Here is a 16,473-nt window from a genome sequence, read left to right as displayed (position 1 = left end):
GTTTGGGGTGTTAAGTGAATAGCAATATAGACTGACCCTGCAGCTGCCTTTGCGTGGATGGACCTGTGCCTCTGCGCAGTGCTGGTATGTGGGATCCTTGTGTCTGGGGTTCCACACAAGCACAGGAGTTCCACCGACATGGTTCTCTTTACAGGATCAGGGACTTAGAATATGACTAATTTTCTCATCAAGTGAGATGTAAAATTAAGTTAACTGTCATGGAAAATTAATCTGATTACGCTGTCTGATTACTGTAAAATCAGAATCTGCATATGCATTATGATATAGGGGATATTTTTGACTATGTCCTAAAACTTTGTGTGTGTTTTTTTTCCAGAGGTGAAGACAAGGGTACATTTGGCACTCCTTGAATATACAGGTACTTTTAATGGGCTAGTTTCAGTCTGAGGTTTGGTTTTTTGTTTTCTTTTTGAAGCACTAGAATGTCTCTTCACAGATGTTTTATATTTGTGTTATGAACCCAGAGAAGGGGTAAGTGGAAGGGAAGAATAGAGGAAGGGAAGATCCCAAATCCATTGACCACAACTTGGAATGTGAAGTTTTACCCTTACTATGTACACTAAGCGTTCCCGAAGGCAATGGCAATTTTAAATGAAAACTCTAGTAAGTGAGAGACAATACAAACTAAATATTTATGTTTGGTTTTCAAAATAACATCCCTCACTTATTTTGGATCTCAGCAGGTGAAGTGGCTGCCAAAGCACTGAACTGGTACACAATATTTTTGCTATCTTTTCTCCTCTGCTTTTCTGTACCTATCTTAATTTTCCATCATTTCCTTTCTCCCTTTCCTTTTCTTTCCTCTCTGTCTCCAGCTTCCCCTGGCCCTAGTTTCCTTGTTGTTCTCGTCTTTCCTGCCTATCCCTGTCCCTTCTCTTTTTTAACCTAATTCTTCAGAATATGATGGATTTAAAAAAATTATCACCCTGCTTTCTGGCAATGGCCTGCATTTTCCATGGACTACTTTGCCACAGTTTCACACATTGGTAACAACATGAAATATGCAAACGTATTTACAAAATAATGAGTAAAGGGGCATTCAATATTTAGGAGAGAATGCTCATGGCAGAAGAGTGTACAAGGCAATCTGCAGCTTTTGCAGATGGTTAAATCGCAAGTGAAGCAGAGACATTTGACTATAAAAAGCCAATTATTGTTACCATACTCCAACACCGTGCAAATGTATTCCTGTTATACAATTTAGACAAACCACAGCATTAAATAAAAGAAAAGTAAAGGTCCTTTCTTTTAAAGTTTGGGCTTATAATTATTAATAATTGTACAAAAGTTTTAAATGGAGTGGCCAGTGCAGAGAAGGAGTGACATAACTGGACACCTGAAGGGCATGATTTTAAAAACTCCTATTTTGCAGATACAATTAACGGAAGGCACAAATGATAGCAAATAGACACCTAGCTATAAGACTGTATATGCAAATCAGATGTCTACATGTTATAATTTGTGCCCACAATTAATGGAGGCTGTAAAATGGGAGGTCAAGCTGAGGCCCTTTTATGAACCCATGCCCATAATGTCTATAAGAAATTCAGTATCGTTTGTGAGAAGAAAACATTTGATTTTTCTGATATGTGACTGGCTGAAATCTTTCTTTGGTAATATTCTGTTGCAATCTTTAAAGAACACATAATCCCCAAAGAGGCCAGAGAGCTTTCTGAAAGAAAGAAATATTTAGTTTTACTTTCTTATAAGGCTGAAAAAAATAAAAGTTTAATTTTATAAAAGAATAATTGCAGGGCTTGCATCATTTTACAGATTCTACAACTTTAGTTTTTATAGAGTCTCTCATAAAAACTATCACAAAATGCTATTAAGTTCAATATTAAACACAGTGTTAAAATATGTTAGACAAATTTGAAAATGTGGGGTTTTGGTGATACAGGAAGGCTGCATCAGAAGGCAGGCATTGCAGGAGTGAAGGATCTATGAAAGCACAGTGAATCAGCTGCTGCTAGACAAATGGAGATAGCTCAGTGGGGAATGTAGAGAGAACAAGATCCATATGGGTGCAAATATATGTTCGGTGTTAAAAATCAGGAAGGCCTGTTAGATTGTTATGTGAACTGGGGAACCAGAGGGATTATCTGAGCATGGGGGAGATGATTGTATTTCTCTATGAGAAAAAAGAATAGCAGCAGCATTTTCTACATATGTTGGATTCTGAAGAATAGAACTTGTAGAGGTCATAGGAAGGACGTTACAGTAATCAAGATCAGAAAACATAAAGGCTCGGATAATGATTTAATTAGAAATGGTGTAAAGAAGCAGTAACACTTGTGGACAGTATTCTAAAAGTCCTTATAGACAGGTAGGGGAAAGAAAGCAAACTCATGGTCAAAGATGTTTCCAAGGTTAGAGACAGTGGAAGCAAATGTGAAGTTTGAGTTAAGAAGGAAGATAGAGAGGATGGAGTTATGCTGAGGGGGCTCCTGTTGCCCATGGGAAGCACATATTTTGTTAAGAAGTTGTTAGGATTCAGGGTTATTCCTAAAGATGTGGAATTATTTTTACTGGTTACCTGGTCAGGTGAGTCCTATAGTTCCATCCCAGAGATATAAAAGGGTTTGAGCCTCTCTGTGAGAGAGGGAGAACTAGGAGCAAAGATGGAGAGGCCCTGCAGGGAGAAACCTCAGGAAAAAGCCAACTTCAGACTGAGTTTTCTGTACTGTTATTTCAGTTAATGGAAAAGGGAAAGCCACAGAATGGGGACAAGTTTGGATACTAACCCACTGTGGTTTTACTTTATTGAAAACAGAATAGGGATCCTGTCTGTTCACAGTGGGCCAAATTCACCATTGTCCTACACATATGCAGTCATTGATATAAGAGCAAAATGGGTATAAAACTACCAAATCAGAAAAAATATTTTACAGTCACTTTGCATTCACTTCTCACAGGTGTAATGACTACCAAGGTGTGAGTCAGTGGAGAACCATGCCCCTCAACTTTTACCTTGTTAAAACTGAAAGGTCCTGAGCCACAAAATTAAGATCTGGATTTTGAACACCCCAAAAGGTGGGGTTGATTGCAATAGGGGGCTCACCATTTTGCTAGGCTGTCTCAAATTCACACCCTTTTCCTCTGGGGTGGAGAACCCTTCTTCTACCTTTGTGAAGTCAGTAAGCAGGAAGAATTACAACACACAGCTATATCCCAACACCTTTATCAGCCTTCATGAATGGAGCTGTAGTGTTAATAAAAGGAACAATTTGAGAGTCCCATGTAGTCAATTACCACAGGAATTATGCACCAAGCCTCAATGCAATAAACTCGAGATGCTAATAAAATATTAGGATATTAGGAAAAACTTTTTCACTAGGAGGGTGGTGAAGCAAGGTAAGCAGCAGGATACGGACCCTGGACTTCAGGAAAGCAGACTTCGACTCCCTCAGGGAACGGATGGCCAGGATCCCCTGGGGGACTAACTTGAAGGGGAAAGGAGTCCAGGAGAGCTGGCTGTATTTCAAGGAATCCCTGTTGAGGTTACAGGGACAAACCATCCCAATGAGTCAAAAGAATAGTAAATATGGCAGGCGACCAGCTTGGCTTAATGGTGAAATCCTAGCGGATCTTAAACATAAAAAAGAAGCTTACAAGAAGTGGAAGGTTGGACATATGACCAGGGAAGAGTATAAAAATATTGCTCGGGCATGTAGGAATGATATCAGGAGGGCCAAATCGCACCTGGAGCTGCAGCTAGCCAGAGATGTCAAGAGTAACAAGAAGGGTTTCTTCAGGTATGTTGGCAACAAGAAGAAAGCCAAGGAATGTGTGGGCCCCTTACTGAATGAGGGAGGCAACCTAGTGACAGAGGATGTGGAAAAAGCTAATGTACTCAATGCTTTTTTTGCCTCTGTTTTCACTAACAAGGTCAGCTCCCAGACTGCTGCTCTGGGCATCACAAAATGGGGAAGAGATGGCCAGCCCTCTGTGGAGATAGAGGTGGTTAGGGACTATTTAGAAAAGCTGGACGTGCACAAGTCCATGGGGCCGGACGAGTTGCATCCGAGAGTGCTGAAGGAATTGGCGGCTGTGATTGCAGAGCCATTGGCCATTATCTTTGAAAACTCGTGGCGAACCGGGGAAGTCCCGGATGACTGGAAAAAGGCTAATGTAGTGCCAATCTTTAAAAAAGGGAAGAAGGAGGATTCTGAGAACTACAGGCCAGTCAGCCTCACTTCAGTCCCTGGAAAAATCATGGAGCAGGTCCTCAAAGAATCAATCCTGAAGCACTTGCATGAGAGGAAAGTGATCAGGAACAGCCAGCATGGATTCACCAAGGGAAGGTCATGCCTGACTAATCTAATCGCCTTTTATGATGAGATTACTGGTTCTGTGGATGAAGGGAAAGCAGTGGATGTATTGTTTCTTGACTTTAGCAAAGCTTTTGACACGGTCTCCCACAGTATTCTTGTCAGCAAGTTAAGGAAGTATGGGCTGGATGAATGCACTACAAGGTGGGTAGAAAGCTGGCTAGATTGTCGGGCTCAACGGGTAGTGATCAATGGCTCCATATCTAGTTGGCAGCCGGTATCAAGTGGAGTACCCCAAGGGTCGGTCCTGGGGCCAGTTTTGTTCAATATCTTCATAAATGATCTGGAGGATGGTGTGGATTGCACTCTCAGCAAATTTGCGGATGATACTAAACTGGGAGGAGTGGTAGATACGCTGGAGGGGAGGGATAGGATACAGAAAGACCTAGACAAATTGGAGGATTGGGCCAAAAGAAATCTGATGAGGTTCAATAAGGATAAGTGCAGGGTCCTGCACTTAGGACGGAAGAACCCAATGCACAGCTACAGACTAGGGACTGAATGGCTAGGCAGCAGTTCTGCGGAAAAGGACCTAGGGGTGACAGTGGACGAGAAGCTGGATATGAGTCAACAGTGTGCCCTTGTTGCCAAGAAGGCCAATGGCATTTTGGGATGTATAAGTAGGGGCATAGCGAGCAGATCGAGGGACGTGATCATTCCCCTCTATTCGACATTGGTGAGGCCTCATCTGGAGTACTGTGTCCAGTTTTGGGCCCCACACTTCAAGAAGGATGTGGATAAATTGGAGAGAGTCCAGCGAAGGGCAACAAAAATGATCAGGGGACTGGAACACATGAGTTATGAGGAGAGGCTGAGGGAGCTGGGATTGTTTAACCTGCAGAAGAGAAGAATGAGGGGGGATTTGATAGCTGCTTTCAACTACCTGAAAGGGGGTTCCAAAGAGGATGGCTCTAGACTGTTCTCAATGGTAGCAGATGACAGAACGAGGAGTAATGGTCTCAAGTTGCAGTGGGGGAGGTTTAGATTGGATATTAGGAAAAACTTTTTCACTAAGAGGGTGGTGAAACACTGGAATGCGTTACCTAGGGAGGTGGTAGAATCTCCTTCCTTAGAGGTTTTTAAGGTCAGGCTTGACAAAGCCCTGGCTGGGATGATTTAACTGGGAATTGGTCCTGCTTTGAGCAGGGGGTTGGACTAGATGACCTTCTGGGGTCCCTTCCAACCCTGATATTCTATGATTCTATAATTCTAAGCACTGGAATGGGTTACCTAGGAAGGTGGTAGAATCTCCTTCCTTAGAGGTTTTTAAGGCCCAGCTTGACAAAGCCCTGGCTGGGATGATTTAATTGGGGATTGGTCCTGCTTTGAGCAGGGGGTTGGACTAGATGAACTTCTGAGGTCCCTTCCAACCCTGATATTCTATGATTCTATGATAAAAGAGGTCTTACTCCATTGGTAACCAAACATGCCCAAGTGTATCACCAACCTCGGTCCCAGGTTAGGGACACCTCTTTCCCATTGGATTGATGGCCAATGTTTCTATAAAGGATGAGCTCACACCAGCCAGTTTCTATTCCTCCTGTCATCCCCAGGGGTCTGACATTATAGGTGGAGTACTAGTCAGGGCTTCTCCAAGCAACTGGATCTTCCCTTGCCTGCAGTCACTCAGTCCCTGCTGGCTGCCCTGGTTACACCTCTGGTCCCACCTTCTCTCTAGGCCAGTCTCACAGCCCTTATGTTTGGGTTGTGGTTGGGCCTGCTGAGGTCCAGCAGCAACATCATGTGACCCCTGTCTGCAGCTCACATCATGCAGTCTCCTCCAACTGATAGGCCAAGAGCTGTCCAACTGACCTATAACCATCTATAACTGTCCCAAACTTGCGGAAGGGCAGATTCTCCTCTGGAGTAGCATCTCCATCCTGTAATGGCAAGAGGGCTGATAATAGGATATTGGACATGGGTAGAATATCAGCTTTCTTGGGGATGGAGCGAGAAGCCAGTTCTTTCCCTTGACACACCCCCTAACCAGTCAGAGCTCAGGCAGCAAGGCAGGTGTTTCAAAGCAATGGTGCTGCCATGTGGAGCAGGGTTTGTTTTAGGTGCTAGTTCTGGTTTGGATACAATCTAGTTGTGACAAGCAGAGAGCAGAAAAAGACAGGAGAGGAGACATTAAAGGCTGAAAGATATTTACAGTTGAGTGATATCACAATGAGCTTGGTAAGGATTAAAGATAGAATGATGATGAGCAAAAAAAGAACCAGGCAGAGGGTTGAAAAATGACTCTTTATTGGAGTCTGTAGAAGAAGGACCTATGAGCAGAAGAGAAATTGCCACCAGACAGAAAGAGGGACGGGGGGGTGGGAAGGGGGGGGGGGGAGAGGGCGGCGAGGAGAGAGAGAGATGGACATTTTATAGGTCAGAACTATGACTCTGGAAAGAGTCAGAGACATCTACAAAACCTGTGTATTGGAAAGGAAATTACATTGTGGCATTTAAATTAAGACTTTAATTAAAGATTCATTAAGCTAAAGGCAACACTTACTCTACTGAGTTTATTACTCTAATTCCAAAGCTTGGAATATGAGCTACCCAAAGTAACATTACTGACTCAGAAAGTAAATTGCTTACCAAAGTTTGATTTCTAAATTGGGACATTTTAATGACTATTCAATGGATTGTGAATTTTAAACCAGTTTGTACGTAAAGCATATTTAACTATTTTCACACAACTCATTTAATTTGTTTTGAATTTTTTCATATAAGGGGTAAAATCTCTTATTTAAGGTTTTTTTGTGATGTGAGATTTTATTTTTCCAGAAAACAAAGGCTCTTTGCTTAAAACAAAATAAAAACTTGCTACAGTTACTTTACTGTTAATTTATTCTCCCATTTTTCTTGCTTTTCCTCTTCTGGTCTTCCCCTCACAGATAGTGAGATACAGCTCAGACGAGACATGGTCTTCTGCCAAAGTCTGGTGGCCACAGTCTGTGCTTTTTCAGAGCAACTAATGGCTGCCTTGAATCAGATGTTTGACAACAGCAAAGAGTATGAAATGGAGACTCAAGAGGCCAGCAGAAGGTGGTTGGAACAGATAGCTAATGCAGGTGTCCTCCTTCACTTCCAGTCATTGCTGTCACCTAACCTGGTAAGAATCTCATGCAGTAACCACATGAGTCAATATGACAGTGCTGAATAAGGGCAGCACGAAGCAAGGTGCATTATGTTTACAGTATCTTGCAGCCTTTGTGTTTAGCTCATGTACTTTATTAGCTGCTATTCAGGAAGTTTGCGGTTCAAATAATTACTGATATGGGAAATTAATAATGTTGCTCACAAACATAATGTTATGTTTCTGTTTCAAGGTACTAGATACTGAGAAGGTGTATGAGGAACACATAATAGTAGCGATTAAAAAATCCAATTTGCCATTAGACACCACACAGCAATTTCCCCTCTTAACAATAAGTATGTATGAGGTGATCACCATAGCTTCAGTCACTGTAATTAGCAATATAAGGAAAATACAATACTCATTACCTATTTTTAACAGAAAATCCCCACTTTCCCTTGGTAATTCAATTCTAAGGGCTAAATCTTCAGTCTCGCTGGGGCTGCTTTGCCGCCAAGGTGGCACAAACCAAACTGAAAGTTGATGTAACCAGTCAGTAGGAATTCAGCAGGGAATCCACAGGTAGACCATTATTGCTCGTTTGCCACCCTTCCCACTGCCCTTGGCAAAAGGGTCATGGCTGAGAAAAAAGGGTCATAGCCAAAGCACCCCCTCATTCTAGTAATCCCTGGCTGCCTGCATGAATCCCTGAGGCTACTTTAAGTCACTTAGCAGACTAGACTGGTATCTGGTAGTCTGATGATCAGGGAGCTGGAAAGCTGTTTTTGCAATGTCCTCTGCAGTCACTCCTCCCCTGAGCTGCTAGGTGCCAAATGGCTGGTCCTGAGGATTGGGCCTACTGGTTTGGAGAGTCAATCTCTAACTTCTTATTGTGAAAGCTTGAGACCTTTTAATATAGTGTCCTCTGTATTTGCAGTTGTGTTTTACCACCTTCTTAGATGTTGTAATTCTGTCACAAGGTAACCATTACCACAGGTACACCATAACTTGTGGATTTTGCTTCAAGGCTCAAGAGATTGCTCCTGTGTAATTAAAATCCCACGTTATTTAAATGTTATTTTCGTGTACTCATATACTGGTAATAATAGTCAGGATGAATTGTTCCAATTATGCAATTTTAAATTAAAATTAACATTAGTCAGTTTTGTAAAGTTTTTTTTTGTGCACAAAAAAGGAGTGCTGAGTTAGTTCAGTAATAACATTCATCACTTCAGGGAAAAGTCTTTAAGAACAACTTTTTCAGTATTTTCTAACCAAGCATTCAGGATACAGATGATCCATGTTACTTTAAACAAGGGCTTGTGAGGGCAGTTATACTGATTACATCTGGATTTCAATAAAGAATGAACAATTTTGTAAAGATTTCCCATGTGGTTGAATGGTATTCGGATTACTCTGGTGATAAAAATTGCCTTCTCTCCAGGGGGTTAATAAATTGAAACATTAGGTAAAATGTTGCAGGCAGAATCCCTTCTTCATAAATACATGGGAAATACTATTTTAGTTCATGGAACAGGGAAAATTGTTTTTTCCCGTCTGTGTAAATCAGTAACATTCAGCTAATTCTCATGTTATAGCGATTATGTTTATTGCCGTCTGTTTTGTTGTTCATTTATTAACTGTTTCAGTGCTTGCAGAAAGAATTAAATATACATCAGGTTTACATTTGTCTGCTTGATAGTTTAGCATAGAAGGGACGATAATATGAATTATTTTAACTGAGTATTGATTCTGCTGTGACTGCTCTAAGTATTTACTTCCAGGCTATCTATATTTGTTGGTGAATACTTCCCTTGTTAGCAGAGATCCAATAAAATATCTTGAAAGGTTTATAATTTACTTTTTGAAGTTGTAATGAGATACGAGACTTGATTTTCAAAGGGGAAAGATTTTCCATCATTTTGGTTTGAGAGTTCACAAAATCTGAGCCTGCAAAAATGAAGTACAGGTGCCAATCAGAACATTGACATATCTAGCTACTTGATTTGCATCCACAATTGGGTAGGTTACGGTGAAAATTACTCTCCCATTTTCACCCACATTTGAGCTGCCCATTCAACTGCTGGCACAAAAAGTTCCCCTCAAGCACATAAACTGGAACTTTTGAAAATCTAGCCCACTATCTGGGCTAGTTAGTCCCTGATAGTCCCTAGATAGTCCCTGTCCCTGATTTTTACTAAAAATGTCCATGACAAAACAGGGACGAAGGAGGGTTGAGCACCTTGCCCTGCTGTGGCTGGGAGCTGTGGCCCCTGCCCCATGGTTGGGAGCTGGGAGGGACCCCCAGCTGGGGAGCTGTGGGGGATTCCCTAAGGACTCAGGAGGTCTGGGGGATTTCCCCAACCAGGCGGCGGAGCTGCGGGGGTTCCCCTGCCGCTTGTGGCAGCTAGGGAGCTGCAGGGAATTTCCTGCCTGCCGGAGGGGACTGGGTTGCTCTAGGGGAATCCCCCCCACGGAGGCTGGGGAGCTGCGTGGGAGCCCCCTCCCCCATGAGGACTGGGGAGCTCCGGGGGATTCCCCCGTCAGCAGTGGTGGCTGAGGAGCTGCTGGGGATCCCCTCTGCCTGCAAGGACTGGGGAGCTCTGGTGGTTCCCGCCCTCCGTGGAAGCAGGGGAACTGCATGGGAGCGGCCCCCACCCCCATGGGGACTGGGGAGCTCCAGGGGATTCCCCACCGCCTGCGGGGACTGGGGAGCTCTGGGGATTCCCCGCCGCCCGTGGGGACTGGGGCACTCCGGAGGTTCCCAGCACCCATGAAGACTGGGGAGCTCTGGGGATTCCCCCCTGCCCATGGCAGCTGGGGAACTGCAGGGGACCCCTGCCACTCCAGGCAGCAGGCTACCCCGCAGCTCCCAGCCACCACAGGAGGTGGGGGTACCCTGCAGCTCCCAGCCACTGCGGACTGAAGTTACGGAGGTTTGCAGAAGTCATGGATTCCATGTCTTCCACGACCTCCATGACCAAATCATAGCCTTAATAACGATACCCATATTTTGACAGAACAGTGATTTTCAGCCACTCATGACCTTTTATATGACACCTTGCAAGGAATTCCTTGTATGAAATATCACAACCATATACAAATGATGAGTAAGGGGGTTACAGGGTGCTATTTTAAAACACAATGCATCACAATAACTAGAAGAATTTTGAAAATCTAGGCTTAGTGTCATATACATTGTAAGCTTGCTCATTTACATACATAACTAAAAATGCAGTTTGATTAAATGGTAGCTGTAAATTAACTGGCTGTATGTGCAAAATAGCTTAATAATTTCAGTTCTAATTTCAATTTTAATAATCATTTTTTTGCCAGTAGAAGAGGGAGTGGAAACCCAATAAAAACAAATCCATCATCTGGTATTCATGAAAGTTAGTTAGATTAATAGTTCAGTGAAGCAGGGTGTAACTTTCTACAGTTATTTTTGATGCTCATGCTCTATATGATTTCCAGTATGGAAACATCATGCTAACATCACATAATATTTATTTGAGAAGAGATTTTTTTTTCCTTTTTCCAGACTGATGAACAAGCCATGCTAGAAGATACATTGGTTGCTTTGTTTGACCTGGAAAAAGTTACTTTTTATTTTAGACAGTCAGAACCAGAACCACTAGTTGCAAGTAAGTAAGGAAGTATATTTATGAGATTTATTGTTCTACAAACAAACAGTCGCATGTTAGATATGTTTAAAGTGATACAATGTTTTTCTCTTCTGGAGCATCTCAGCTCATGGGCAAATGTCTTAATTTGGGAATGACATGGGCCAGGGGGCTGGGAATGGAATAACAGAGCCTTTCCTCACTAGATCGCCTGATATCCAGCAAAGGTCAGTCACGATGAAAAGTAATTATTATCTGGCAGCTGGTCACAAGCCTCAGTAAACGATTGGTGGTCTCACTGAAGCCACTGGATAAGTGACCATTCCAGAAAAAATGTCCAGAAGAGCTAGTTTTCACTGAGGAGCAGTGTGTAAAAGAAGTTATGAGAGGACAGAAGAACATTAGAAATTGTTCACATCTACATCATCAGTGACACATCATCGGTGAGAAGCCTGGTGCTAGAAAAGGCGATTGACTTCTGAGTGAGAAGAGGCAGATGGTATTTCCTCCAGGGTTCTGTCAGTCAGGGACAGCTTTACATTGTCAAGAAGTGTCCTCTGAGCCCTGCTGGTACAGGCTACTGAAATGTGCTGAATCAGAGCATCCCCCATGGCCACGCTACTCTTGGGGATGCACTGACTGACTGCTGATTCCTGGTGGAGGAGAGGTTACAGCCTTTTTGTGCCTCTGCACCGCCCTCTTGATGTTCAGATCCTGCTGTGAATTTGGCACAGTGAATGAAAACATGCTTTTCCAAAGTCTCATAACTCAGCATGGGGAAAAGTGTGTCTGATTAACTTCAAGCTTTCCAAACAAATACTGCCCTGGGGATAGAGATCACACAAGGTAACTTTTACAGTAAAAAGACCCCAAAGGTACTAGTGAGAGAGGGTGTCAGCACTCCCAGAATTCAAGTACCACCTTACAGCCATGAGTGTTGCCAGGGTTCACATTTGCAGAGCTGCTGGTGAGTGAGGATTTGATCCATATACTACTTCTGCTGTGTTGGGATGAACAAGTCTGGAGGAGATCCCATAGCCCTGCTTCAACCACTTCCAGTGGTGTTTTTAAGAAGAGGTCCCATTAAGCCAGACATCAATCCAAGCTAGGGTGGAGGGTCAGCCTGGACAGCATTCCTAGTTGGGAGCAGATTAGTTGCCTGTGTTATGCAGTGCTCATATTGCCTCCCTTCCCATGGAAAAGTCTTTCTCATATATGGTGATATATAAAGATCATATGTGTAACATTGAGGTCAAAACAAAATTTTGCAACAAGTTCTATTTCAACCTTTAATTTAAATGCCACCATCACAACTATCCAAACTTCATGGTTTCATGGAGAAGGAGATTTTGGTGGCAAATTCAGCTTTTCGTTTACGGCAAAGCATAATTACCAAAGTTAAATTAAATTAATTATTTCTTGAGGCCAAAAAATAGTGACAAGTTGCGATTTGACCTCCTTTTCTTGGAAATGCAAAATCATAATCTACTAGCATCAATACCAGTAATCTACAGGTTGTAGTTTGTTTAAATTTTTAATTTAAAATTATAACTGGAAATATGTATGCATTTTTATTTGAAGTAAGCTGCTTTAACTCTGCAAATGTTAAGGTTAGGGCATGTCTGCACTTTGATCTGGGGGTGTAATATGCAGCTTGAGTAGATATACCCATGCTGGCTGTGGTTTACCTAGCATGTTAAAAATTGAGGGTAGCCATGGCAGTATGAGGAACAGGACACTAGCGGCCCTGATTACATACCTAGCAAATCTTTTAATAGTTTCACCTTGCTAGATACATATTCAGGGTGGCTAGTCCCACATTGCTGCTTGCGCCATTGTGGTTATGCTCTATTTTTGACACACTAGCTCAGTCAGAGCTAGCACAGGTATGTCTAGTTAAGCTGGGAATTACACCCTGAGCTCAAAGTGTAGATGTACCCTTAGAGTAAAAAGGGTAAATTTTCACTGGCTTTTGCTAATGGCAGTTGCATGATTACTCACCTGCACAACATTGAAAATGTACTTTGGGGAGTCATTGCAAATGGTAGACCAAGAGGCATTAGAAGATCTAGGAATCTAAACCAATGTGAATAGGAACTTCCCATTTAATTCAGCCTGACATCTGGTGTGTCAGTGTGTAATGAAACATACCATTATATAATTTTATGTATTGTACAGTAAGAAATCAGTTGTCAGAAAATGAATCTCCAATTTAACTATTATTCATTGAATGGTTCTGTAGTTATGTGTTCCTCAGCTTTATGCATTACAGAAATTCTGATGTAAGGAGGCCATGGTTCAATGACTAGAATTAAAACCATGGGACACTTTCTTAGCTACACAGAGTTTATACTTGGCATCGCTGAGGAGAGGGGAGTAAAAGGTGGCTGTAAGGCATCTGTCTACTCCACTGATCCTGGTCTGGCTAGAGGCCCAAGTGGCCCCAAGCATAACTTAAAGAAGCCTATGGGTTGCTTTAATTCATGCCAGCTGCAGTGATCGCACAGGGTCTGCTGTTCCAGATGGGGATCAAAAAAGCAGTATGCACTACACCCCACTCCCTCCTGCCACTGGCATGCTTCCTCCCCACCCTTCATAGACCTGTGGGAAAGTAGGTGGTGTAGAATCACCTTTACACCACCTGAAGACTCCCCTCTGTTGCAGGAACCTGTGGTGGGCAGTTAAGGCATCTTTCTGCCTGCCTTGTGATGGTGTTGCATTGCAAAGCAGGCAGAATTAGGGACAGGAATTTGGCTGTGTATAATTTTGAGTGTAACATTCTTTCTAGTTTTTGGAAGAGAAAATATCACATAGTTGTTGGCTATTAATAAAATGGCAATGTTAAATATTTTCTTAGATGTTCCAATCACATATCAAGCAGAAGGAAGCCGGCAAGCTTTGAAGGTTTACTTTTATCTTGATAGTTACCATTTTGAGCAGCTTCCTCAAAAGCTGAAGAATGGAGGAGGGTTTAAAATCCACTCAGTACTTTTTGCACAAGGTAATTCTTTTTCTATACCTTCAAATACCTTTCTATACCTTGAAAATCTGAAATCTTATCTTAGCTATGATTCCGCAAGGTTCTTAATCGCATCTGTAACTCTGAGCACATGAATAGTTTCATTAAGTTCAGAATTAGGGCCTTAATTCAAATACTTTGTTGAATTGTGGTTCTAATTCTGAGATGAATTTTAATTTTAAGGGAATGAAGTATATTTTTCATATAAACTCTTCTAGAGTTTACTTCTGAGTTTACACCAGTCATACTGACACAGACTGCAGAGAATAAGTGGATTATCTTTTTGTTTGTTTTTTTTTGTAAGTTCATTCAATGTGAATGTTAGTGGGCAATTCCCAGACCTGGAAATTCTCTTAAATTGAAAAGAAATTTCATTTTCCAAATGAATAAAGCAAGAAAAAACAGGTAAAGGACGAAGGTGATATCAGCTTTGATTCTTCTTTAAAACATATGGAGAGTTAAATATCCTTTCCAGGTATCTGTTGCCATGACATCACAAACATTAGTGAAAGGATGAATGGCATTGATGCTGTTTGTAAATTGCATATTCCCTACAGTGAGTAGTGGTGTCATTATAGTCATCAGGACCATAGGGTTTGATTCACCAAAGTGGTGAATGCCTCCTGCCAAGTGCTGATTGCCTTCAGCTTCCTTTGACTTCAGTGAGAGTTGAGAGCTCTCGATATGTTGCAGGAGGTCCTTGGCACACACACGGAAGGGGCTCATAAATCAAGTAAATGAAGGAAAGGAAGAATTAGTGGAAACTTTTGATCTAATAAAAAGTAAGTACTATACAAAAATATTTAAAGGTGAATAGCAAACCCTCAGTCTAAAGTCAAGACAAATACATCTTTGAAAGTAAAAGGTGTTAGCTCAATTTTAAATGAAGTCCCAAAGAAAAAGTTGAATGATTTTTCATTTAAACTATTTATAGATTTAAATTCACCCAATGGAGGGGCAATGAGGAGACTGAATAACAGCAGGAACATCTCAGCAGATGATGAGATGATAAAGACAAACAAAGAATGGGAAATAGCTTGGCTCCAATATGATCTTGAAAATATTAACGGTTTTTTTCTTGTACAGAAAGTGTTGCAGAATTGCACAGGAATTGCCCATGTCTTTTTACACGGAACAGGGCAGTAGTGTCAGGCAACTGGGATGAGGGCTGTCAAGCCTATTGTTCAGAGCAGGCGTCATACCTAATGGTTGGAGCAGGCATCAGTGGTCAGAAGCTGGAGCCAAGGGTCAGACCGGAGGACAGGAACTGGATACCTGAACCCAGGGTCAAGCCAGAGTCAGTAGTCAGGAAACAAAGCCATGAGTCAAGCTGGAGGTCAGGAACTAGAGCAAGGAGGGATTCAAGGCAGGGCAGGACAGAGGCAAGGCTGGGTGCAAAGCAGGAGCAGCAGAAACAAGGTAACGCAGGAGACTTCACAATGGTGGGCATGAGCATCAAGCAGTCAGCTAACTGCTTCTGCTGGCTTAAGAGCCGCCCTGTAGACCCCTCCAGCCAAAGAGACGGTATGGTCAGCTTGCTGCAGGCCAGCTGTACCTATGAGGCTGCCTGGAGACTAGCTGTGTTGCCAGCCCTGATTCCTGACAGGTGATTGGATATTAAGACATGCCCCCTGGTCTCAGCGTCCAAGTTCAGACATGGCACTAGCTGTGTTCACCATCAGCTAGTTTGAGGAAGGGAACAAGAGACCAGGATTCCCAGAATGCCCAGATATTTAATAATTTGCAGTATTTAAACTCCTGAGATTTCTTTATTCACTATCCTATCAAAATGTCACTGAGAAAATCCATTTTACTTCACTGGTGAGGTTGGCTTTGTGAAATCAGCCATTTTCATCCACATCTGTATGGGATCTGGGATCCATGTTAAACTCTATACCTTTCTGAAAAATACTCTGAAGAAGGGGGAGAACCAGATGCCCTGCATAACACCCATTTCTTCCTTCCGATCATTACTTTATCCATCAGCAGAAGGTAGACATGCTATCCTTCTAGTGATGACAAAAGTCTTACAGACTGATACATTGAACTAGTCACTTCACTCCCGTTTTTCTTACACGCACAGTAAGCTGTGACCAGTGATGAGCTGCCAAAATCTTAACAACCGGTTCCCTCCTCACCCCACGAGGGGGTCGTGGCCCACCCCCGCCCCCTGGGGACTCCTGCCCCATCCACCCCCCTCCCCTGTCCCCTGACTGCCCCCAGAACTGGGCAGGAGGGTCTCGTGGGCCACCGTAGTGGGTGCCCACCCCACTCCTAAGAGCCAGAGGGACTTGCCGGGGGGTGAGGTGGGGAGTCCCGGAGGTGCTTACCTGGCGCAGCTCCCAGGAAGCATCCGGCAGGTCCTTCTGGCTCCTAGGGGTGGGGGAGCGTAGCTAGGGGGGAGCAGGG

At 42.8% G+C, this 16,473-nt stretch overlaps 1 protein-coding gene across 3 annotated transcripts in view; it reads left to right on the top strand.

Moving 5' to 3' along the window:
• PREX2 (phosphatidylinositol-3,4,5-trisphosphate dependent Rac exchange factor 2) overlaps positions 1–16,473 on the top strand; it is a 304,934-nt gene that overhangs the window by 213,819 nt on the left and 74,642 nt on the right. For all 3 annotated transcript variants that reach the window (XM_084620586.1, XM_084620587.1, XM_084620585.1), the window contains 4 exons: positions 338–379; positions 7,241–7,458; positions 10,964–11,066; positions 13,903–14,046. In XM_084620586.1, coding sequence (XP_084476712.1) covers positions 338–379; positions 7,241–7,458; positions 10,964–11,066; positions 13,903–14,046 — 507 coding nt within the window. The remainder of the gene's footprint in view (positions 1–337; positions 380–7,240; positions 7,459–10,963; positions 11,067–13,902; positions 14,047–16,473) is intronic.

Source organism: Lepidochelys olivacea, assembly GCF_965140295.1.
Source record: "Lepidochelys olivacea isolate rLepOli2 genome assembly, chromosome: 2".
Lineage (NCBI taxonomy): Eukaryota > Metazoa > Chordata > Testudines > Cheloniidae > Lepidochelys > Lepidochelys olivacea.
This window is presented reverse-complemented; position numbering and strand designations above follow the sequence as displayed.